This window comes from Camelus dromedarius, chromosome 32 (assembly GCF_036321535.1).
Source record: "Camelus dromedarius isolate mCamDro1 chromosome 32, mCamDro1.pat, whole genome shotgun sequence".
NCBI classification, from domain to species: domain Eukaryota; kingdom Metazoa; phylum Chordata; class Mammalia; order Artiodactyla; family Camelidae; genus Camelus; species Camelus dromedarius.
In genome coordinates this window covers 21391962-21417657 of record NC_087467.1, presented here as the reverse complement: position 1 = coordinate 21417657, position 25696 = coordinate 21391962, and the positions used below count along the sequence as shown (strand labels likewise).

The following is a 25696-nucleotide window of genomic DNA, read 5'->3' as shown; positions in this document are numbered from 1 at the left end:
GCAGTAACTCAGCCTTTAGATTCAAACCAAACACGGGCCTAAAGCTGTATCTCTAAGACAGTCTGGGCAGGAAGGTGAGTCAGACACATGTCGCCTTCAAAGAACATAAACCTTAGTGGACCCATAACTGTGCGCTGCCCCAGCATTACCGCACACCTGCAAACGTCCCTGAAATCCCGTCCCGCAACACAACCTCAGCACTGACCATGGGACTCAGGGCTGTAAGGGTAAAGCCTTGTGTGCTGTTTCAAATACACTCGGGTTTGGTTTTTCATTCGCCTGTCCTGCACTCCCCATCTCCATTCTAGGCTGGCACTGACGTGAAGACACTCCGGGTACAGGAGAAAACCCAGGGTTATTCCTGGCCCCCTCCCTCCCTCCCTCCCATCCCACAGTCAACGCAGTGCCATCAGCTCAACATCAAAATAGAATCTGAAAAAATGACGCTAGTGAACTTGTTTACAAAACAGGAACAGACTCACATAGGAAACAAACTTATGGTTACCAAACAGGAAAGGGGTGGGGGAAGGAAAAATTAGGAGTTTGGGATGCACAGATACAAACTACTATATGTGAAATAAACAACAAGGCCCCACTGGAGAGCACAGGGAACAACCTTCAATAGCTTGGAATGACCTATAATGGAAAGTACTAGGGAAAGGAATAGATATATATGTATGTTTAACTGAATCACTATGCTGAACACCAGAAACACAAGATTGTAAATGAACTATACTCCAATTAAAACAAAAACAAAACAACCTGCAGGGCTGTCTTCCCAGCGGCTCCACACCACGGCGCCCGTCAGCCTCCACGCCTCTCACGGGAGCGGCTCGCACACAGGTAGGCCCAGCACCTGGGCTCCCGGTGTCCCCTCCAGCATCTCATCCTCTGTCGTCCATTCTCCACCCAGAGTCATCCTCTCAGCATGTAACGCAGACCACCTCCCCCAGCTCAGACCCTCCAGGGGGCTTCCCATCACACAGAGGAAATTCTTCTAAGTCCCCCAGGGCCCCTCCCTCCCTCTCCCCCGCTGGCCCCACAGGGTCCCCTGTGCTGCCTTCTCCTTAAAACGCCCCTCCCCAGCCAGCTCTTGGCAGAGCTCATGGTCACATCATTTGGAAGGCACACACCACCTTCCCCGACACCCCCAGCCCCACGGTCTCTAGTCCCGGGCCTGCCCTATTTCCTTCCCACCCCTAATCACTGTTGAATATAATCTGTTTCTTCCTACTCAGCGTCTGTCGCCCTCGCCCTCGCGGAAAGGTGAGCCCCAGGAGGGCAGACACCTCGAGAGTCAGCTCCCCTCTGCACCCCCCGTGTCTAGAGCAGTGTCAGCCACACAAGGGCCTCAACCAGTATTTGTGGAATGAACACATGGGAACATCGGTCAACACCTGGAAAGACGAAATCATAAATACAACGCAAGCTGGGCATAGCCGCCCTCTGCTTTGTTCCAGTCTTGTAGTCCAATCGTGAGGAATCCTTCCCAAACCCATAGACAGGGCTGCAGCAGGCGAGATGCAAATTCCATGACAACGACTTCCAGGAGGAGCAGCCTGGAAGGTGGGAGACTAAGAAATGCATTCTAGGAGTTTTCTCGATTCCTTTCATCATAGATAGCCTGCACCTCCAGACCAGGACACCCTCGGTCATTCCCATTTGCTCTGCACAACGGACACTGCAGCCCAGGGGAAGCCTCCCTGGACGTGGGCTCCCTAGCTTGCCAGCTCTCCTGCTACTCGCTTTCTCCCTGGAGCCTCACCACTCCCACTAATCCTGCATTTATTCCTTTTTTTCCCCTGAGTTAAGGTAGATTTATTCAGAGAGATGAGCGCTCCACAGACGGAGTGCAGGCCGTCTCAGAAGGCCAGGGAGGCCACCTGCATTTAATCATAAAACCAGGGATTTACTTACAATGAAGAACAAGAGTTTCCCAACATCAGCGCCTCACAGATGAGAAACCGATGAGAGAGAAATCTCCCGAAGAGTATTTTATCCTGGGTGAGATTACGTCCCAGAGGCTATTAAGCGAGTTGCGAATCCTCGTGGAAAAACAGAGACCGGCACTCACGGGGTGAAGACGACTGTCCCGCCCACCCCACCACGTGCAGCAATCACCCGTCTCGGGAAGCACACAGACGTGGCATCTCGTTTCCCTGAATCTAGCCCGTACGTTCTCCCACTCCGCCCACTCCACCCGGCCAAGAGGACCACCTGCTCCGCTGACCGTGACTCCAAATGGAGTCTATTTCAGGGGACGCCCAAGGAGAAGGGCTGTCAGGGAGGAAGGCGTTCCCAGCCTCGCAGGGATTAAACGAATAAAATGTTTTTCTTCTCGTCTGCTAAGTGTTCTTACAGAATTTCGGAACTAGTGATGACAACCTCATTAAAAATAAGACATTCTAAGGCATCCTAAGAAAGGTAAATTCTAGTGTTGAAAATGTTGTGAAGTAGAAGCAAGTTTCATTTCTTTTTCTTTTCTCTCCCCCTCTCTGGAGATCTCTTCCTATAAATCTAGTTCCTCGTAGGAAAACTTGCTGGGACTGGGAGTTACTGGGCCCAGCACAGAAGTGGGTCAGCCAGACAGGCAGGGCTCTTCTGGGGCCTGAAGAACACAGCTATTACAGGAAGGTCTTTGCCAACCTGCAGCAGAGAGGTTGTTCAGGACGCCCGACCCCGGCACTGAGGCATTGATACTGCAGGAGGGGAGCGTGGCCACCCTGGAGGGGACCAGCCACAGCCCAGAAGCTTTCCAACAGGCCCGTACGGGCCATTCTCCTGATAAAGAGTAGAGAGTCACTCCTGAATCTGCAGCATCAAGGCCAAGTTTCACTAGGGTCCCATCCATGAATCTGCTCTGACCTGGAGAAACAGCCTAATCTCTATACTTGTGTCTGAATACAGTTAAAAGGTAATTATTTCACTGGGTAACTAATTAAAAAATAGTTCAACGCAAGCGGTAATCACTGCCGTATACGTACACGTACAAATACAAAGTGATGCTGGGGACTCTGTTTGTGGAAGGAACCTTTGAGATTGCTTTTCCTCCTAGAAAGTTTATCAGGGCCTTAATGCCTGACGTTACCTGTTACTCCAACAAGAGTTTTCAAATGTGACACAGCCATAAAAAGACATGTGATATAACTTCCAGGTAAAAATATTCTCTGGTTTGCAGACTTTGTAACGGGGCCCCTCCTCCACCCTGACGTTAAATGTTGGATGTGTTACACAGACGCCCGCACCACCACTGCAGGCTAAAAATCCCTGTTCCAGGACGAGATGAACCCACACCCCCGGATCACTGAGCAGGTCAGATGCAGATGTAAACAGCTAGTACTTTTTGGCATAAATAATCACTAACATTAGCTGCGTTGAAAAGAAAATTAGGGAGAGACCATAACTGCACGTATTTGAATCACTGCTCTCATACCTCCTGTTTCCTCTAAATTGGTAGAACACAAGACAGCCTTTATTAAGCACTTTACCTTCGTCCTGAGCCCACGATAATCCTGCCAGGGACACACCACCGGCATCTGATGGACAAGGAGACCAACCCCCCCGCCCCGGTGAACATGTCCAAACGCTTTTTGCTAACACACGGAAGCCCACCTACAAGCTGAGGCTGTCTGGTTTCAGACACGTGCTCTTTCCAGTAAACGCTAGAAATTATCTGCAACAACCATGACAAATGAAACAGTAATCAGCCTTAAGTCCTACTGGTAAAGCGCACCACTGGCGTAAAATAAAAAAAGCAGGCCAAGGCTGGGAATCCGATGTCGTCAGCATGCAAGTACAGCTATCACCACAGCAGGTCCTCAGGAAAGCACTGCCCTGTGCAGGAAAGACACTAACACCCCCACTTGTACAATGAGGACACTGAAATTCCATACGTTTAAATGGCTTCCCCCCTCTAGTCTGCTGCAGACACGGGACGAGGCCAGGGTCTCAACTCTTTTCACAGAGCCTTGGAAAAAGCAATTTGCAGGTTTGGTGAAAAGAAGTTACAAGTAACACGCCATGTAAGCTGGGAGCAGGCGTCTGAAAAGCAAAAACTGTGATTATTCAGATTAGGGTCATGATGGGAGAGTGATTTTCAAATTAACATGACATTAATTTTCAGACAGCATGCTCTAATTTAGAGAACATTGTATTAAAGAATCTTAAAGACGTGTGCCATTTAAATGCTTAAGGAAACCAAATCAGGCAGAACATAGCATTTTCTGGCAGACGTAATCTAGACACAGTAAGTAGAAGTGGAAAACTGCTGCTGTTAAGACAGATATTAACAAGGAAGGAAAAAAACTCCCCTTCATCAAGTTTCACACTGAACTCACATCAAGTCTGTCAGATACTCAAATGCTGGATCATTATCTCACTGAAAAGCTAATTCATTTTTAGTTAAATATACATTTCGAACTGCGCATATAAGATGAAATCTTAAAGTAGCATGAAGCTCCCCACTCCTCCCCTTTGCCTGCAGAGCAACAAATCAGGCTTTCTTCTCTATACGTAACATATATGTGTGTCAAGTTAGAGGACTAATGAGGTACGTGTGTGCACGAGAATAAACCAAGATTGAAATTTCAGTGAAAATCCCTTTGAGGAGTTTTATCCACAGTTCTGTAGTAAAAGTGCTGATGGAAACTTCCGATCACACTGATAAGCTCCTTTAAACACCCTGAAATCAACACCTAGTCCTACTGGAATGACCCCTCTTTAAAGAGACCCTCTCTGGACGGCAGGCGCGGTCATCTGGCTACTGCCGCAACACTTCCATCTTCTGGGAGCTACAGCAGGAACCACTGTCCTCTGTAATGTGCCGATCATCCACCTCATTTCCCCCTGGACAATGGGAATGGTCTCCACTGAGTCCCAGCTGAGGCTGAGACGGTGCAGGGACTGCTCCCTTTGTTCACCGAGTGACAGTTCACCCAGCAGCTGATGGCCCTGTGTGCCCCGGGCCACAGTGTCTTGCCACCAAAGATTATTACAGCCGCTTTTCCACAGGCTGAGTAAGACCTGGGTGTGGGAGGCAGAATGTCAGGGCAGAACAGAGATACCGTCCACTTTAACTCTCCAGAAGAAAGGGAGGAGGGCCCGGGCCAGGAAGGGGAGGAGTGGGTGAAGCGCTTCGTGCTCAGAACTGTTTATTCTTGTCTCAGTGTCCACCCCTCCCCCTTCCAGGCCACGCTGAGCGCATGGAATCCAGGCAGTCGAATTTAACCAAGTCATTTCAGACCTTGAAACTCAGAAAACTCCAAGGGAGAAACAGGAGGGGAAGGCTGGCTCGGTGCTGCTGCACTGAAACCTGTAAAACCCAATGATCTGCCCTGGGAAGCCACTCCTCTCCAGGAACCCCCTGGTATCTGTCCTTTAGTGCTGACTTCTTTTGTTTTAACCAAAAATAGTTCTAAGGAAATAACTGAAAAGGCAGCACGGACCAAGCAGCCCTTCCCCACGCCAGCCTGGCCGGCCCTGCAGGACGGGGGCACTCTGGGGCACACTGCGTGGGGCAGGAGGAGGGCGTGTTGGGACAGCATCACCAGCCACTTGGAAAGCATTTTCAAAATAGGCCAATAAACTCACAGTGATTAAACCCTCCTGAAAAAGCCTGTGGAAACAGAGAACATAATTAATATGTTCACAATGAGCACTAGGCTTGTCTGATTGTCTCTGAGCGCTGGAGCAAAACGCAGTGGCGGGCAGGGTAGGGGGGGACACACGCCAGCAGCATTTGTGGATGTCCTTGTCACTAAGAACGTGCCTGGGTCTGCTCTGAGAGGGAAGCAAAAACCTCTGGATCACTGAACTCATCCTCTCATCTTAATTCCTCAAGACTTCCAAATACACGCGAGTTCATCAGAGGTCAAGGGACAAGAGTGCTTGTCCGACTGGGCTTCCATGCAAAACGCCAGCCACCTGCACTGAGGAGTTCATCTAATCACTGCGGTGCCCTGAGCTGCTGCTGTGGAAGCAGGGGCCGGGAGGCCCCGCACAGCTCTGCACAGCAGGAGAGGGGCGCTCCGCTGTGGGCAAATGCAGCAGTCTGGCTCGAAACCGAGAGAATCCCACTCGAGTGTTCCGATCAATAAGGCATCCTCCTATGGTGTGCAGACCTTATTTTCCGCTTGATTCCTCTTAGTCATTCTCGTTCAGACATCATGAGTCTCAGGAAGGCCTGTAATACTTAATGTGTACCAGCCGCCAGGACACGTCAAAGCAAGATTTCTGGGTGGAGCCTCCTCTTGTTAGATAACACTTACTAGAGGCTGCTCTTTCTAACCACGAGAGTTCTGTACAGCGTTCCCTAGGAAAGCAGCAGGTCGAGGACTGACTTTTATCTACCATCTCAAAAAAGGATCACTGAGAACAAAAGCAACAAACAGCAGTTTTGGCTTATAACACGCACGCTCTAAACCCCACGTGCAAAGGCGGGCCTACAGCAAAGGTCACTGCCGCTCCTGGCACCAGTGGGTGGAGATCACCACCTTTCTTCCTCAAATTGAACTACTGTCATTTACTGACAGTAAATGAACTACTGTGCAAGCTTTTGCACAGCCAAGCACGTAACTCACACACATATCTGTGACCATCCTGATTCCCGAGCCTCCACAGACCTCCTCTGCCCCCGCTTCTGTCTCCTGCTGTCAGAGGAACGGCTGGCGGATGGACTCAGGCACGGAAGCAGTCGGTCCTGACACTTTCTCCACAGGAAATGGTAACTGACATTTCCCACCAATTAAACATTGCCAGCGGGGCTTATGGGACCGTTTGTCCACAGGCTAGTGGAGAAGTGTTCACTGTGGCCCTTTCACCTAAAAAGAGGTCCCCTAAGAAAGCTATATGTTGGGAACATTTTGAGCTTAATAAAACCACCATGGCAAGCAAATGTGGTCTGAGAAAAGCAACCCTGATGGAAACAGGGATGCAGCCTGGTGTAGGGAAAGGACAGAGGTCTGGAGGCAGGGGAAATACGAGCTGCACAAGTTAGTGGCCGTGTGACCTCGGGCAAGTCATTAACTTTTCTTGGTTCTCAGCATCCTTGTCTGTGAAACTGGGGTTATGATCAATATAACAACGATTATACCCTGTGTTGTTATGAGACTCACTGAAACATCAAATACACCAGATTAATTAGACTCCAGGCTCAGACACAATTTCCTTCACTGAGAATCGAATGACGTGAAAAATCAAATAGCTCGTTACCTAGGAATGAACCCTGAAATGATACGGGCTGCCTACCTTAAGATCAAAGATGTAATGAGAAACATCTTTCCTTAAAAAAAAAAACCCTCAGTTTTCTGTTGCTCAGCTGCCATGATCTGCACAAACATCACAGTCAGAAACACTAAGTCAGGAAGGATGCTAAGAGCTGAGGTTACCAATGAACAAGATGATCTTTCTCACCCTGGGGGAGCTCACATCTATGGAAAGTTTTCAAAAGTGCGGATTGCACAACAGCGTCACACCCAACAGGGTGGCCCTTTTTCTTCAGCACCTTTGAATTTCACTCTGTTGACTGTTACATAAGAGTCGGTGACAAAAGCAAAGGTACTCTGTGAAATCTCTCACCCCCGAGTCCTGTCTTCTCCCACCTCTCCTGCTCTGCCTCCTGGAGCAGGATGAAGTGCCACGGGGCTCAGCCTAGGTTGGAGTAGCTTCCGTGCCTGGGTTAGGAATGCTCAGTCCACTGCTCTGAGCCCGGTCTGGACTGCCCACCTCATCACCACGCACCTTACAAGCCAACCCCCTTGGTCCCACCAGCCAAAACTGGGCCTCCACCCGGGAGGTTTGGCATCTGCTGAGAAAACAGAACGACTCACAGAACCCACTGATGAAGGAGGGCCACCGCCCTGGTTTGGGAGAAGGCATATACATTTAAGCATCTTAACAGAAACAGTAAATTAATACCACCGGCGCTATTTGCGACAATGAGCATCATAATAAACTAGAACAGCTGCTTTCAATACAGCCCTCCTTCCTTTCCAGTCACCTTTCTTGTCCTGATCCCCTCCCACCACCACCACCACCACCCAGCACTGTCTACACCCGCGGTTCTGCAGCACCAGCCCTCCTCCTCGGAGAAAACATGGAGTCAGACTCGCACCCCAAAGCTAACAGGACCAAGAAACCACTTGGAGCAGGCCCGGCCGGGAAGCGCTCAGAGAGGACGTGATTCCCTCGAAAGTACTGGCGTGAGGAGGGACTCCTGACACGGAGAAGCCGGCTGGTGGACGCTTACAGAAAGCCGACCAGCAAAACACCGAGCTCCCTCCACCCAGGCCGCGCTCAAGGGACTCCTGAACTTCAGGTTTATCTCTGAAAACGGCGAGGCCCCGCTGTCTGTGCTGTGAGAGCCCCTGGGGGAGGACATGGAGAGAGCCTGGCTTTCCGTAACTGGGGGAGAGGCGGCGGGCCAATCTGCAGCCTGGGCCACCGCACCCTTCGGACCCCGCGCTCACCCCACGGGGCCGGGCCCAGAGCTCCCACAGCTGGGGCGGGGGTCAACCGAGTAATCCCAAAAGTGGTAACGGCCGTCGCTATAATCAACGCAGCACAGCAACAGGGGCAAAAGATTAGCGGAAAGAAGCAAGCCTTCTAGAAACAAGCCAAGCGGGTTGACAAGCGGCCCGGACCCACAGGTCTCGCAGCTCCTTCCAGAAGTTTTGGCTCAAGCTCCCAACGCCCAGCGTGCGCGGAGACTGGAAAGCGAATGGCAGCGGGAGAAAGCGCTTTGGGGACCGGGAAGGCGGGCCTCACGGGTCCCCGCCCGCACCCAGGCCCTCGGGGCGCCTCCGGGACACCTGCTGCGGGGCGGGCTGCGCACCTTAAGATAGTCGTTCTCCGAGCGCAGCTCTTCCATCTCCCGAAGCAGCTCCTCCTCCTCCGCCGCCGGTACCAGCCGGGGCTGCTCGCCCGGGCCCTGCTCCTTGGGAGTCCCGGGGATAGTTCGTTCCGGGGGCGCGCGCCCCCCAGCATCCTCCGCCACGCCGGGCCCTGGGGACCCCGCGGGGACCCCACCCGGACTGCTCCGACCTCCAAAGCAGGCGGCCTGTGGCGCGGAGAGGAACATTGGGGGTTCGGGGCTACCCGGCAGCGCCCCACGAGCTGCGGGGTTCGTCGTGGGGGCCCCCCGCAGGGGTTCCCGATCGCTGGAGCCCGTGCCGGACTCGGCGTCGCTGCTGGCGGCGGGGAGCAGGCGCTGCTCATCGGACAGAGGGTCGGAGGGGCAGTCAGAGAGGTCGGAGCTGCTGTCCGTGTGGCTGATGCGGGAGCCGGGGGCGGGGGAGCCGGCCGCGGTGGTCACGGCGAGGATCACGGCGGGCACCGGGACGGCGGCGACCGGGGGCCCGGCGGCGCGGGCGGGGACCGCCCCGGAGCCGCGTTTGGCTTTGCGGCCCTTGGCAGAGGCGGGCGGCGGCTCGGCCCCGGGCGGCGGCTTCCCGACCCGGGGCAGTGGCTCCGCTGGCGCCGCGCGCAGCGCCCTCCGGGAACCTGGAGCGGCCTTGGCGCCGCCCGCTGCCCTGGCCCCGGCGCCCGGCGGCGGCTTGTCCTTCGCGCCGGGGGCGCCGCCGCTGCGCCGGGAGAGGCGGCCGGGCGCGGCCAAGGGCCCCGGCGAGGGCGGCGCCTTGCCCGCGAGGCTGGGCGAGCGTGGGGCGGTGGGAGCCAGGGCTCGGCCCGAGGAGGGGGCCGCGGGGGCCGGGCTGGGGGCCGCGGGCCGGCCGTGCAGGTCCTTGAGGAAGGGTCTGGCGGGCGAGGGCGCACGGTGCAGCCGCCTCCGCTCGACCAGCGGGTGGAGGTGATGGTGGCGGTGGTGCTGGCCGGGCGGCTGCGGCTTCGAGTCCGGGATGCCGCCGCCCGCAGGGCCGTTCAGCGTGTCCATGGCCGGAGCCCGGGCCGCGAGCAGCAGCTCCGGCAGCGGATGCTCCGGGCGGCGGCTGCGGCGGCGGCGTGCAGCCTCCCCGCGCGCCCGCTCATCACTGTCCGCCAGCCCCGCCCGGTCTGCGCCCCGCGCTCCCGCGCCGCCGTCCGCACTCCGGCCCCGAGGATCCCCGCGAGGCTCGCAGCCGCCGTCGCCCGGCTCTCCCCTGGCTGAGGTCACCGCCGCTCGCGTTCTCGAGGCACGGCGGCGCGGCGGCTCCCTGCCGCTCGCATCCTCTGCACGCGGCGCGCCGGGATCGCACACCCGCCCTCGGCTGGCGGCGCGCGCCCGGCTCCCGCGCCCCGCTCCCTGCAGCGCCGCCCGCTCCGGCCCGCGCCCGCCCCCCGCGCCCTCCCTCCTGGCGCGGGCCCGCCGCCGCGTGCGCATGTCCCGCCTCCCGCCAGCCGGCGCCGCGGTGGGGGCGGGGCTGCGCTCCCGGGCGGGCGGGCCAGCGGGCTTCAGCCCCCTGCCGTCTCCACCCCGGGACCCTCTGGCTTTTTGAGGCTTGGGAGACTTTGAAGGACCTGGGGGAGGGAGAAGGAAGGGGCAGAGGTGAACTGGGGGGCGGCCAATGTCCCCCGAGGGCGGGGGAAGCTGGCTGGGCCCTTCTGCCGCGTGCGCCTTGGGGCGCCGGCGTCTCCAGGGCTGAAAAATGGCCCCCATAGGCCGGGCATCCAGCCCTGCGTCCCCGGGGCCCTTAGTTCCACCCCGCTGTCCTCTCTAGCTGTACACTGGTCTCCACACACTCCTTTAAGGACTGCTGGTCCCCGACGCAGCTAACTATCGCGTCCAAACGCGCACGGTGCTCCACATTTGGCACCCCCAGTGGCCTCTGGACCTCAGAGGAGGAGCTGCCGTCGAAATAGGAGAAGCACCTCGCCAAGCTTGGGGTCAGAAAGGGAACTGGAATTAACAGTGCCGGCCTGCCAGCCAGGCCCTGTTAGACACTCCACACTGTTTTATTTAATCCTCATAACCAGCCCGGCTCGGAATTACTGTCTTGTTTAAGGATGAGGACGTGGGTGCACAGAGGTGAAGTCAGTGGCTCAGCCGGTGCACGCTGGCCGCGACTCACACCGAGTCTGTGCAATTGTCCCTCCGACATGCAGATCCCTCACCTGTGGAATTAGAAAATACTGCCTCCTGAGTGTTTGCGGGGACTGAAAGAGCCAGAACGAGAAAACTCTGGGTAAACTGTAACGTGCTTTTCAGTATCACTGAATGCAGTTTTTGTCCTGGCTGTGGGGTTATAATTGAGAAGAACATTTGTGTTCTATTACAAGTTAATCACTAAAGGGAGGTTGCCTATAAGCTTAACTGATACTTCATGGCCCAGCTCTGGGAACCCTGCCTCCCAGGTAATTAGCATTAAGCTAAAACACCTTTCATAGCTCCGGGGAAACATCCTGACCAGGCCCACCTGTGAGTGGCTGCAGGCGGGAAGAAATGATCACAACCCCTGCAGAGCAGGCTGCCGGGAACCAAGAAATGTTTCCCTTCACCGTCTCCTCTTTCAGCATGAAAGAAGCCTGAATTCCAACTCGGGGAAGACGGTTCTTTGGGGTACTAGGCCACTATCTTCCCGGTCTGCTGGCTTTCCAAATGAAGTCACTATTCTTGGCTCCAACAACTCCCTCTCTCCTGATGTATTAGAGCAGCACGAGCTTGAACTTGGTAACAGGATGGTGGGGAACACTCAGGAATGAGGGCCAGCCTGCAGTGTCGACTTGGCTTGCCCAGAGGCAAAGGCCAGCAATGCTTACAAGTTGCTGGGGTGGGGCAGGAGACGGTGGTAGTGTCCCAGGTCTCGGCGAGTCCCTAAGATGCACCCCACCAAGTGAGGGTCCTCGGCTGCACTCATGAAAAGAAATTCGAGTGAGCCACTGTTAAGTGAAAGTAGTGGTATTAAGGGAGGCACCCCCCCCCCCGACACTGCTGCCATCTCAGAAGGCAAGAAGCCCCAGGGCGTAGGGTGGTTGGTTTTTACAGGCTGGGTAATTTCATAGGCTAACTAGTGGGAGGACTATTCCAACTGTTTTGGGGAAGGGGCAGGGATTTCCTGGAAGTGGGCCCCAGCCACTTTTTGACCTCTTACGGTCAGCCTGGGAGCTGTCTCGGTGCCTGAGGGTGTGCCGCTCGGCAGCTGACCTAGTACAACGAGCGTGCGCACAGTAAGGCTCAAGGGCTACTGGGGGTCCGATCTTCCGCCATCTTGGGCCTAGCAGGTGCCTAGTAGGTCTTCACCTGTTTTTGTCGTATTCTCAGTGGCAATGTCATTCTTTTAGTGGTTGTGCCCCGCCCCCTTCCCTCCTATCTCAGGAGGAGTAAAGATAAGCAGACAGACTTCTGAGACAAAAAAAAAAACAGACCCGGAAGTCTGTGACCTCAACCTTAAATCTCCCTCTTTGGCTGTGTCCTTCCAAAACACAGGACACAGGCGTCGCTGACACGAGGCCACGTGCCACGGGGCGTTTGGAGAAGGAGGACGCTGGTGTCGACCACCCTGCAGGGAGGCTCGACGGGCGCCCTGCCCCGGTGCCCGGTCCAGCCAGCTCGCCCTGGAGTGAGTTAGCTCTCCCTGCCCAGCGCTTGGTTAATCAGAAAGGGGCACTGCCCGTCCCCAGAGCACAACCGACCGGAATGCCGGAACTTTCTGACTGCCCTTCCTCTGGAGACCTGGAGTCTCTGACGCCCTCACATTTCTCAAGAATTACGTCCAAGACTCACAGCCCAAGCGCGCCGGCTCCTCGCACTGCATACAATCATGCAAAGGCCAGCTCAGAAGTGTCCAGTGAGCAGGCCTTCCAAAATTCTCAGCCAGGCGACCATACTGTTTGTAGCCAGCTCCCTTCCCCTCAGGTAATACGTCAAACAAAATCCATATTCTGAATTATTAGCCAGGCAACTGCTTCCACAGGCCATCGGCAAAGAGGCGGCGTTTGATAACACTTTCTGTCTCCAGGGGTCAGCGGGCTGCAGGTCTACAGAGATATCCCCTTGCATAATAGATGTTTTGAAAGTCACATGAGATTTTAAAATAATGTTTTGTTCTTGCTAAATCAAGTTAGTCTAAAGGTATTGGGGGGTACTATTTAAAGGAGCCTTTAGGTGCTTTGTTCTGGAAAACAACAAAATCCAGTGTGGGGGTGCCTGTCTTGGTCTGTCTGCCCTCACACCCAGGCCCTGCCCTTCCCTGGTGCTGCTGTTTCCAGGGAACCACGGATAGTTTGGCTTTCTGGGCTCCTGGGTGTGTTGACTGAGTGTAGCCACTGGGAGGCGCTGTCGGAAGACTGGCGTGTAACAGCGAGGGAGACACTGGGGAACTTACCCTCTCCCCCTGCCCCTTCCTGAGTGGCCGGGTCTCCTCTGTAGTCTGGCCTGTTGGGGTTCTAGCTTTCGCCGGATGACCTGCTCCCATCGGTAACCTCCTCCGTTCCCTCCCTCACCCTACACCTGCACTACACCCCAAGGTTCTGATTTCCCCTTCTTCTGCAGAGGCTGATCACAGGCCAAGGTCCTGCAGGCAGCCGTGGTGTCAGGGGTAATTTCCTACGATTGTATCCATGACCTTGTCAAAGCGCAGTGTGCTAGCTACAGTGACAAGAGCTGAGGCTTTGGCTTCAGGTAGATCTGGGTCAAACCCTGCCTGTCACTGACCCTTTGTGTGGCCTGGGGTAGTTACTATCAACACCATCACCGTCACTAGTATTTCCTACCAGTGGAATACCCTCCAGTGCTTTAAAAAGTAAGCAAAGCAAACCTGGAGTGAGAGTTAGAAATTGAGTCTGTGTCTATACAGTTATATAAACAGAAACACATTTTTTTTTTTAAACTTGGGCTCATAGAGGAGAGAAACATGACAGCCTCAGGACTCTGCCTCCTGCAGTGCTCTGCCGTCATGGGCAGAGCTGCCCCCTCAAAACCTTGTCCACAAGGCACGTACCTATTTTCCAGTTTTTTACCTTATTTTAGCATAATGTCACGTTTAGAGGATGAAATCATTCCTTGTCTACGTCATAAGAAGTCATCCTCTTTAAAAAGAGTGGAAAGGAGATTTTTTAACTGAGCGGGCTATTTTTATGGTGCTTCAGGAAAGCTAGGGTTGAAAAGGAAATAGGTGAAGTCAGGTGGCCTTCCTGGGGGTGCCGGGGCCTCCCCGCTGCCCCTGCAGGGTTACTGCCAAAATGCCGCGGGGGCCTGGCCAGACCGGCCACTGTGTGATAGGACGATGGCCTCAGAAGCCCTTAAAATGTGAGCGCCTGAGACCTACCTGGTGAGCTTATTAAACGCGTGGGCTCTATGGCCATGTCCTCCCGAGAGCTGATCTCAAGGGTGTGGAGCAGAGCCTGGAACTTTTAACAAAGGCATTTGATACAGATGACTCTCTGCCCTCCCCCGAGAAGCCTCGGGTTGGTGTTTTCTCACGCGGCACCAAGTGTCTGTCACATGCTTGTTACTTGCATTTCCTCCTGGTTCTGTTTGAAAGTCCTTCAAGTCCTTCCGAGACTGCTGTGGATTCCAGGGGATGGGGTGCAGAGATCATGATGATGAAAGTTCAGCCAGTGAAGCCCCAACTGGGGACAGCATCGCGGCATCTGGGCCTGTCCCAGAGCCAGTCTTAAGTGCTGGATGCTGGATGTTTTGCAGTATTCCCAGAGAACTGTCCCACATACCACATGACTTCCAAACATCCTCCTGAAACATGCCTGAAGGTAAAAAAAAAAAAAAAAAAAAAATCTGCTTACCATCAGCTGAGCCGAGAATGTAACTGTCTGTTTTCTTGCGCTCGGGCTGCTACAACAGAGCCCCACACACCGGGTGGCGTGGAAACAGCAGGCGCTTACTTCTCACGGTTCTGGAGGCTGGAAGTCTGAGTTCCAGGCACAGCAAGGTCGGGGTCTGGGGAGGACCCGCTCCTGGGCTGCCGACCGCCATCTTCTATGTCCTCACCTGGCGGAAGAGGTGAGGTCCGGGGCCTCTCTTTCAGGGCACATATCCCAGCCATGCAGCCTCCACCACCATGAGCTAATCACTTCCCTAAGGCCTGGCCTCCTAATACCATCACGCCGGGCATCAGGGTTTCACATGAATTTGGGGGGCCCTGTTTTACACATAAACATAACACTTTTATTACATATACAGCAGCATTTTTTCATGTTGTTTTGATAGGTACTGAAGTTTTTAAAAGAATGCGGCTGCAAGAGAAATTAAGACGACTTAATTTTATCGGGAGATTCACAGGGAATAGTTTTTCATCTTTGATTGCTTCATCATTGGTAGCGCCACTCAATGCACCTGAGTCACCGAGGAAACACGTGCATGTGCCTGCATCTTAGCAGTTGTCTCTATGTAGAAGATCTGAGTACTTCTTTATACGTATTTTCTAGTATTTGTACCTACGCTTTAGATGTTGAAATACATATTACTGTTATAAATTACATTCTTATTATTCCTCTCTTAGCAATATATTTATTTTTTACAAATGCGTGTTTAGGGAGAGACGCCAACTGATTCTCATTTCACGAAACTAAAGGGCCTTTGTAAGAAAAGGCGGGGCGAGTTGCTACCGGTGCTGGGAACTGCGGCTCGAGCGGAGACAGTGCAGCGGTCTCGCGGGCTGGTGCCCCCTTGTGGTGGGTGTTGGGATGGCATCCTTCCCCCACGCAAAGGAAATAGCAGATCCTACAAGTGTCCCCTCCAGGGGCGAGGAAGTGGAGGCTGGTGACTCTAAGGCACGTCCTTTCATTAAACGAAGCAGTGTTCCCTGATGCAAGCTTTTGGCATGTTTGCTAAACTTAAAATAAAAAATTCGGACTTCTTTCCTCATACAACATGACTGCTAAGATTTTGTTATTTTTAAAAAAACTGGGATTCTCAGCTTGATGCATATGGAAAATATCTTTTTTAAAAAAGGAAAATTCATCAAACTACTCCCTCTTTTCTGGTCGGCAGCATGCGCATTCTGAAAACGTCAGGGAAATTAATTAGTTCCGTCGTCACCTCTTTAATGTAGAGCATTACTCACCTCCCCAGACAGATTCTGAGCTGGCTGGCATGTCTTGTGCTGCTTTTTTTTTTTGGTAATTCACCATTATTTACTCCTCCACTTACAGAGTTACGACCCTTCAGAACAGAAGTGGACATATGATGCCCATAACCACTTCTTCCTGCTGACTCTGGCTTCCCTGCCCAAAGTCCATGCTCATTTCCACGTACAAAATAAGAGGAGGTCTACATGGAAAGCAGAAATACAACCGCCATTTATAGGAGGTTCCAGAGCAGACTGTACTTACGAAATACGTTTCCTGATTAATTCAGGAGATGGGACACTGTATACAATCACACACAAAAAATACATTTTAATTATTAATTCTGTGTAAAATCACTGATAAGCAAATTTTATGAATGAAGAGCTAAAACAATGTGGTTCTATGCCTGGTCACTGTGATTTGTTCAGCTACCTTGGACAAAATAGCTCGGTTTTCCTGGGCTTTTGAGACCTAATCTGTGAAATTAGGGAGTTGAACTTGAACAAGCTTTAATGTGCGTCCCAGCTTAACGCATGTAAGGAGTGAGGCATGCTTTTTAAAATTTATTCTTTAATTTTAATTTTTTAAGTGTAGTTGACTTACAGTGTTAGTTTCAGGTGTACAGCAAAGCAATTCAGCTATACATATGTACATATATATTCTTTTTCAGATTCTTTTCCATTATAGCTTATTACTACTAACTACTATATATAAAATAAACAAGATGATTTACTAACTACTGTATATATAAAATAGATAAGCAACAAGTTTACACTGTACAGCACAGTGAACTATATTCAATACTTTGTAGTAACCTATAATGAAAAGAAATACGAAAAGGAATCTATGTATGTATATGTATGACTGAAACATTATGCTGCACACTGGAAACTGACACAACATTGTAAACTGACTATACTCTAATTTAAAAAAAAAAAAAGAAAAGAAAAAAGAATGGGAACACCCAGTCTTAGCTCTGCCCCATAGCAAAAAAATGACCTGTAAATGCCTCACTCAGGGACCAGGCTGACATCAGCTGCAATCATGGCCGATCACAACAGATTTCCCCACCCACTACATGTGACTTCCCTTCTCCACCAACAGCATGGTGCCAATAGTAATGAAATACTCATCCAAGAACCCTTGCAAGGATTAAATGAGATACTGTAAAAGGACCTTATGAACATTTGAAAAACAGAAAATTTCCAATTAATCAGCCCTGTCACCTTTGAGCAAGCCAACCTCACTGGGTTTCAATTCTCTCCAATTCAAAATTCTCTTTCCAAACAGTCTCCATAGATTAGAGAGAATTGTAATTAGCATATCAAGCACCAGCCTAATTCTGCCAGCTCCCACTCTCAATGCAATTACACTGTTTATATGTAAATGGCACTGCAAGTCCCTGAGTGGTGCCCTCGGAGTTCAACCAAGAAAGTAATGTCTTATTGGCACCCTCCCTTCCTTAGGGGACTCTTGTTTACTGGAAACACAACGGTCCACCTCTGACCAGCCCTTAATGAACTGACCGGGTTGACAAAATGCAGTTTGAATCCTCAAGATGTTTCTTTGGCTCAGCGGTGGGAACTGAAAGGCCCCCACGTGTGAGCAGTACTGACCTGCAGTCTTGAAGGAAGGTGGTGGAACTTCAGGGAACGTTGCAATTAGCTGTGACAGCCTCTGGAAGCTTTTTGAAGCTGAAAAGGAATTTTAGCTGACCTGAAATCACCACCAAGATGTGTGTTTGTGTTGGTGGGAATGTAAATTGGTGCAGCCACTATGGAGAACAGTATGGAAGTTCCTTAAAAAACTAAAAATGGACTTACCCTATGACCCAGCAATCCCATGCCTGGGGAATCTATCTAGAAGAGATGAAAACTCTAAATCAAAAAGATACATGGACCCCAGTGTTCACAGCAGCACTTTTTACAACAACCAAGACATGGAAGCAACCTGAATGCCCATTGACAGATGACTGGATAAAGAAGTTGTGGTATGTATCTACAATGGAGTATTACTCAGCCACAAAAAAAGAATAATGCAATTTGCAGCAACATGGATGAACCTGGCGATTATCATACTAAGTAAAGTAGGTGAGACAGAGAAAGACAAATATCAAGTGATATCACTTATATGTGGATCTAAAAAAATTATACAAGTGAACTTATTTATAAAACAGAAACAGACTCAGACAGAGAAAACAAACTGATGGTTACCAAAAGGGCAACTGGGGGAGGGATAAATTAGAAGTATGTGATTAGCAGATATTAACTACTACATATAAAACAGATGAAGAACAAGGACCTACTGTACAGCACAGGGAACTCTATTCAGTATCTCATAATAACCTATAATGGAAAAGGATCTGAAAAAGAATATATGTATATGTGTAACTAAATCACTTTGCTGTACACCTGAAACTAATACATTGAAACTCAACTAACTTCACTTTAAAAAAAAGGACGTGTGTAGGTGTGTGTGCATGTGTGCGCACACGCATGCTCATGTATGTGTGTGCCCAAAAGGAACCTGTAGAGTCAGGAAGCTTTGCCGGAACAGGTCGTAGGATCTGACTATCTTTCCCACCCAAACACTTGAATCAGCCCTACTTAAAGCTCACTCAGCAAATAAATTTTGCCAGACACAGAGAACACAAGATGACTGATCGCCGCCTCGGCCCTCAAAGCGCCTTGTTAAGGAGCCAGGTAGAAGCAAGGTTAACGGGTGACACTGTGTAGGGAGAGGGGTGCGGGGGGCACAAAGGAAAGGTGAGCAGCTTTTCCTGGATGGGGGTGGGAGGCGGCCGGTGAGGAATGGTCTGGAAAGGAGGTGACCACTTTTGTCTCTTCCAAATCTGCCTTCTCAGTCACTCAGACTCCTTCCCTGCCCTCTCTCCTACAGACTGACAGACGCCAGCCCTTGCCAGCGGTCAGCTTGGAGCCCTCCCGTTTGGGGACAGGACATTCCCCAAGCTAAATGCCTGGGTGGAAGTGGCCCGGCAGGGATCTGCCTGCACATCAGAGCCTGGCCGACTCGCTGGGCCTGCTCCCTGGGAGAAGCTCCTCATTAACCTCCTTGGGGTGGGGAGCCCGGGCCGATCCACAGCCTGGGGTTCCCACGGGGCAGGCCAAACAGCAAACAAAGCTCCCGGCTGGGTGAGAGCAACAGGTGCGCTCTTCACCGGGCCCGTCTCGGCCCTTGGCCCCCGCAGCAGAGTGTATTCAGTGGACCCACCCAAAGGCGAGCCTTAAAGGAGTCCCAAAAAGGAAACCTTCAGAAGCTTCAGAGTCCTCTTGTAGCTCCGTTCAGGGCTCTAGTCACAGGCCTGGGGCGAGACTTGGGAATCAGGGTTTGCAGCAAATCCCCAGGTGAAATCATGGTTTGACCAGTTTGACCTCCGCTGCCTGGCGCATGGCTGACCTAAGCAGATTTCACAGGTGATTACGATCAGGGTCTGAGATTTAGTGTCATCTTTGGGGGGGTCTGGGGGGAGGTAATTAGGTTTATTTATCTATTTAACAGACGTACTGGGGATTGAACCCCGGACCTCATGCATGCTAGGCATGCACTCTGCCACTGAGCTACACCCTCCCCCCAGTTTGGTGCAATCTTGCACACAGAAGTAAAGGCCCCTGGAGGAGGCATACAGTTCACTCTCGCCAGGGACATATTATAGGAAAAGGAGGTTATTGGATGATCGTTGTCAGATCAGACACAGTAAAAAAAGGATTTTTAATTAAAGCTCACTTTTGTCTCACTTGACTGGGTGGGTGGGTGTCGAGTTTCCCAGAACAATTTCTGTATCCCCTTAATGTTTATTATTTGTTAAATTGTTTTAATTTTTAAAAAACAAGAATGCTGTTTTCTTCCTGGAAGTAGCCTGGGAATTGCATCACACAAAATCAGGCTCCTTCCCAGGCTGGGCTTGGGGTGCAAGCTTTTTGGGGGTGGTCGGGGACATATGCCTAGAAGGGGGTTTTCCTGAGGACAGAGAGCTACGCCCTCAGACCTGAAGGAAATGGTGCCCAGCCACGCTGCGCGAGGGACTCGGAGACCTTCTGTCTCCGTGTCTCTCTGCAAGCTGCCAGCCTGGGCTCCTGTGCCTCTTCTCGCTGGTACTCTCTCTGCCTGTGGGATGGGTCCCCTGCAGGGATGGTTTTGGGCTGCTGACCACACATGCCTCGTAGCTCTGCTCCCGACAGCTATCCGGCTCCTTTTCTCAGCACCTGTGTCCCAGAGCTCCCAGGAGAGAAAATCTGGGCCCCTGTCTGCCCCAGGGCGGTGGGGATGGAGCCCAGCAGCCCTGCAGGAGTCTGGGTGGGGAGTGGGGTAAATGGTGTCAGCTGTAAAGGAAGGGGACCAGGGCACCTACCTCCATAGCACCCCAAACATCCAACACGTAGCCAGCCACTCGATAGATTCATTTCTCCTCCTCCTCACTTCCTCCCCAAGCCTTCAGGGCTGGGGAACCCGGTAGAGGACTCTGGTTAACTGCAGGGAGCATGGCCTCTAACCCTCACCTGCTCCCTTAAAGCCACAGAGCTAGTGTCCCCTCAGGGTTCCTGCACATTCTGAGCCAGGCTCCACGCAAGACGCAGGTCTGCCAGCTCAGGACACCAGGGAAGTCACATACCTCTCCTCTTCACACTCCAGAGAAGTGTGACCATTTGTCAAAGACTTTTTTTCTTTTTTGGCAGAAAAGGTGACAGAAAAATTATGAATGTGTAAAATCGTACCTGGATCTCAGGGGTCTAAACCACATCATTAACTGAAATCCAAGTGCTTGACTGAATGTGTGGATGTCACAGCATGTGTGTTACTTTGAGACAGTTTATGGGAGAATAAAACCAACCCACTTTTGTAAGCCCAACCAGCAGAGACAGTGGTTTATAAAAATCAGCCTGTTCCTGTTGGGGCAGGTTCTCTTCAGGAAGATTCCTTTTCTCCCCTCCCCTCCTTCCTTTTTTTGTTGGTTTTCCTTTTTTTTTTTTTTTTTAAATTTCAATTTTACCAATATTTTTAGGACTTTCTAGGACAAACAGAAGCTGTGTTTTTATTGGTAGCGTTCTGACCCATCACAACTTTCCACAAAAGGTGAGGTGGGGGTCCTACACTGCAGGCAGAGGTGACAGGGACACTCTGGTCCCACTGCCTGTGCTCCCAGCCCCTCCCTGGGTGTCCGCAGTAAATGGCGATAAATCATGATTATTCACCACATGTCACATCAACCACCGGCTAACCAGGCACCGTGGGAACACAGTGGAGTTATCTCCTTTGGGAACCTTGACTATTTTTCAATCATTTTCACGTTGGGAGGGAAGAAAATCTGAAGATGTGTTTCACTGTGTTTATACTTAACAGAGCGTCTCCTGTATTTACACTACTGTTTCCTTAGACGAGGAAGGAAGGAGCATTTTTCTCCTTCGGATTAGCTATAATTTTTCAAATTGTTTGACCAAATTATGGAAAATAGCATTGTACCACCAGCTGCAGTGAACGCGTGTGCACTGCGATCACCTCCCAGCCACGCTTCTCTTCCTGTTTATTTTGGGAGTAAAAGCTTTTGTCCAGTATTATTCCCTGCCAGGCTCTGCCAGGCTCTAAACGTGTGGCTCTGGGGAAGTCACATCCATGCCCGGCCTCCACTGTAAAGGGAGGACTGGATAAGACCCATCGCACACACAGGAACGATTTGATCAAGTTCAGTACAAATTCAAATGCAGCACTCCTCAGATCACCCGCGACTGACTTTCCTCCCTCCGCAGTGCCCGGCGAATGGTCAGTGGATGCTAACTGCTCTCACAGTGCCACTCGGAGAAGCAGCGAGTGTGCGGCGGGGGGACCACCGCCTGCTGCGGGGCTGGCTAACTTCCCGACTCTGAGCACACTTGGTGGGGGGGGGGGGAGCGCTGGGAGGGCTGGCGGCGGGGGAGGAGGGCGGTGCAGATAAGGTCCTGACCCCCGGGGACGTAGTATTTTTGAATCTACTGTTCCAGGTCAGCAAACGAACGTGCACAATCACCTCAGTTGCACGCGTGCCTCATCTGTCCGCGGGTCTCAGCTTGCGGCCCCTTCCTCTGAGAGCCGGTTTTGGACACCCGTCTCAGCATCTGCTCCTCCACTGCACCCTCTGCTCAGTCGCCACCCGCGCTTTCCCTGCCGCTGCGCCGCTTTCCTTCGCTCACTGCGCGGGGCGGGTCCGCCCTCCCGCCTCCCGCGCAGGGCAGCCACCACCGGCTTCGAGCGGACGCCCCTGGAACGGCGGTTACAATCACTGAGCCGGTCACGTTCTCCCGGGGATAAGACACACAGACAGCCTCTCTTTGCACAAGGAAGAGGTGTCTTCTCCCTCCGACCCGACTGTCCTGCAGGGAGGGCTACGCACGGGAGCTGCCCTTGGCCTCGCGGCCCGCGGTGCTCAGGCGGGAGCGATCCGGGCCAGGCGCACCAGGCGGTTCAGGCTCCAGGCCCCGGCGGTCACGCTAGACGGTAGGGGACAGACGGGCCGACAGCGAGTGAGGGCGGGAGCAGCCACCTGGAGGCAGCGCGAGCCTCCCCTCTGGGCCACTCCCCCCGCCCCATCTCGGGCCGGGGGCGCCGACTGTGCGTTAGTGAGACCCGCGTCTGCAATCAGAGCGCTAGCAGCACCCACCTCCAGGCTGTTGTAAGAATTAAGTCGTTTCACCGCGAAGGACTTAGAGTAGCACCTGATAGCCAAAGGTACTGGTAGCGGCTGAGATCATCCAAAGGAGGCCTGGAGGGAGGCGCTGGTGCTGGAGCGTCTGCTCCCGCGCCCGCCCGCCGCACTTTGCATACAGCTGGAGCGCGGCCCGGGGGTCGCCGATCCCCGGCAACAATGGGCCCAGAAGGGACCCGCCGCCGCCACAGCCGCGGATAAAGACCACAGAGCCCTATTGTCCCCGCATGCTCTCTTAATTAACATAACTAAAGTGGGAACCGGGGTCTTTGTGTGTGTGTCGTCCCCCCCCCCCCCCCCCCCCCCGCTCACCCTGTCTCAAGTTCAATGCTTTCTTCTTTTATTAATGGAGGGACTGGGGATTGAACCCAGGACCTCGCGCACACTGAGCATGCGCTGTACCGCTGAGCTGAGCCCTCCCCCCTCAAGTTCAATGCTAACCTGCGGCTCCCCGGAACCTGGGGAAGAGGAGAGCTGGACACCCGGGGCCTGGCACGCTCACAATCCAGAGAGCAGTCGCACTGCTTCATCATCTTCAGAACAAAACCACCTTGGAGTCTCCATCTCAAGGGGAGCAATGGGCGTGTTTCACAGTCTAGACAGGCTCCAGCTCGACCCTCAGGGGCCAGCAGGGGGGTGCTGGGCCTCGGATTAGGTTTCTGTCCTCCCCGGGTCCCAGGAGACCAGCTGCAAAAGCAAATTTGTAATGAGAAAGGGTGCGGCCTCCTGTCTCCGCCGGCGAGCTGAGAGCTGGTTTCCTAGGTGAAGGCGGTGCTGCTTCCCGGTCGGTCGGTCGAGGCACAGGGAGAAGGAAGTAAAGGTAAAAATCACAACAGCTCACCCCCTTCACTGGTCAGGGCTGACCTCCAGCAATGGCCGGTACCCTCATCCTTCCAGTCAGTACCGTCAATAGCGAGTCTGATTGCTCACCATTTATTACTCATTTGTATTAATAGGCCAAAAAAAAAAGGCACAACAGTGCAACTTGTGTTTTCACAAGTGAGTTACATTCGCTTTCTGTGTAGCAATTCACACTCAACCCTCCAGTTACCATATGACCAGGAAGCTTGTATGAGTGTAAAGGCTTCCATCTCGGAATGACACAGCAATAGCACTTCTCCAAGAACTTTGTAAGGGCGTGCTCTTCCCATACGTGTGTCCGTCCACGTGCCTACACAGGAAGGCCACAGCTCTGTGCAATCACACTGCTTTTCTTCCTTCCTTCCCTTTCTCCCTCCCCCTGTCCCCTTCTTCCTTCTTTCTGGCCAGACGCATTTACCGTGGGCATACATTCACTGAACATCTTCTCTGGGCCGAGACTCATTCACAAAGACTGCGGTCCTGGCGGGGACAGGGAGGGCCTAGCTCAGAGGCAGGGCAGCTGCTTAGCGCGCACGGGGCCCTGCGCCCGATCCCCATACCTCCGTTAAAGAAGAAAAGACGTTGGATAGGGAAAAAGGCCTCTGCTCTCAAGTGCTGTACACTCTAGCTGGGGAGAGAGACACAGAAGTAACTGTAACTGAAATATGAAGCAGCCTTCCCCAGCTGTGGAGTCAAGAAAGTCATCTTAATATTCACAGTCAGTTTCTGTTCTCACTGCCACCTGCACCCACAGAGCCCCCTCCCCTCCCACGTGGTCACCAGCTAAAGCAGGATGGGCAAATAAAGGAACAAACTTCAGTAAGTGAATGAAAACATAAATACGGTCCAATCAGGTATGTCTGGATAGATGTGTGACGATGTTCCTGAAAACGGGCTCAATTCATTTTAGATCACATATTTGGACATGCAGCGAGGGACCTGAGAGTGAATCAGCTTGCAGAGCGAGGAAATTACCATCATTTGGTAATGACCCTGATTAGCCAGCTTTATTTGGTTTGGATTTCCACAGATGGGTTTTCTAAAAGCACACCAGGCTCATCAAACCCAAGAGAACCACCCAGGGAGCCAGGCAGAATCGGAGGCTCTGGGAAACCGGTCTGGAGGCCCACCTGAGTGCACCACAGCCCCCGCCCCGCCCCGGGCTCGGTGTGTAGTGTTCCCATTGGGCATTCGGTGGAAAGCTTTCGTCTTTTTCCAAGGCTTCTCCTTCCAGAACTTGGTCCTGACTGGGCCTTGTGGGGCTGCACCCCACAGGCCTACAAGGCCTGTACTCACCCAGCTTCGAGACCAAAGGAAGAGCCCGGAGCCAGTAACAGACATCAAAGGTTAAATGGATGGGGGAGCTCACACGTCTGAAGCAAGGTCCTGGAGTGACTCCCTGGGACAGTGGGCAGGACGTGGCTGGCGGCAGGCTCGCTCCTGGGGGGAAGGGGAGGTTACCAGTTATAGGGAGAGTTGATGTCAGGTTCGCCCATTGGTCACCAGGGAAACCAGCAGATGGCACGCCCCTCACGCCCCTCTGACAAGAACAATCCCTAGCTGGGACCTGGGACAGGTGCCTAGGAAGGTCAGTCCTGCGAGCAGGTGTAGGGGCAGCAGGCACTGGTGGAGCAGGGGTGCACAGAGAGCGAGAGGACGGCCATGTTGAGTGGCCTGACCATCCAGGCCTGCAGACAGGTGAGGCTCCGTGAGTGGGGAGCTCAATGGCCTCCAATCCCAGAGATGACGGAGACAGACACAGTATTCTGTAAAAGTCTACCAACAGCATACGTGGCGAGTCCATCTGTACGATATTCACAAACTGCAGAGGGGTCTGTGGTGGTAGAAGTCAGGGAGGGAAGGGCCGTCCAAAGTCGAGTAGATAAAGACTTTAACAGACATGCTGAGCATTGAAACCAGCCCGGGGTGGGAAACGTGACCTGAGATTAAGGATGAGGGAAACAAGTAAAGGATGCCCGTCTGAGCTGGGACTCAAGGGACCGCGTGAGCTTCCCGCCACCGCCGAGCAGGGAGGAGCCCGGGGTGCTGTCACCACTGAGCCCCGGGCAAGTCCACGAACGATCCTCAGTGTCCTCCCCTGGGACGTGGGCTACAACACCTACCCTCAGGGCTCTCTTGACTGTGCGTGGCTGGACATGTAGCAGAGGGGAAAACCTCAGTCATCTT

The 25696-nt window shown here is 52.8% G+C and overlaps 1 protein-coding gene across 4 annotated transcripts in view; it reads right to left on the bottom strand.

Moving 5' to 3' along the window:
• Positions 1-25270, bottom strand: part of MTCL1 (microtubule crosslinking factor 1) — a 110845-nt gene extending 85575 nt beyond the window's left edge. For 2 of the 4 annotated variants that reach the window (XM_031439172.2, XM_064481605.1), the window contains exon 1: positions 8831-10258. In XM_031439172.2, the coding sequence (XP_031295032.2) occupies positions 8831-9886 (1056 nt within the window). In that variant the 5' untranslated portion in view covers positions 9887-10258. Of the gene's footprint in view, positions 1-8830; positions 10259-23089; positions 23336-24805 lie in introns of those variants that run through there. The other 2 variants (XM_064481606.1, XM_031439169.2) reach the window with 2 other exon arrangements.
• Positions 25271-25696: the final 426 nt, after the last annotated feature.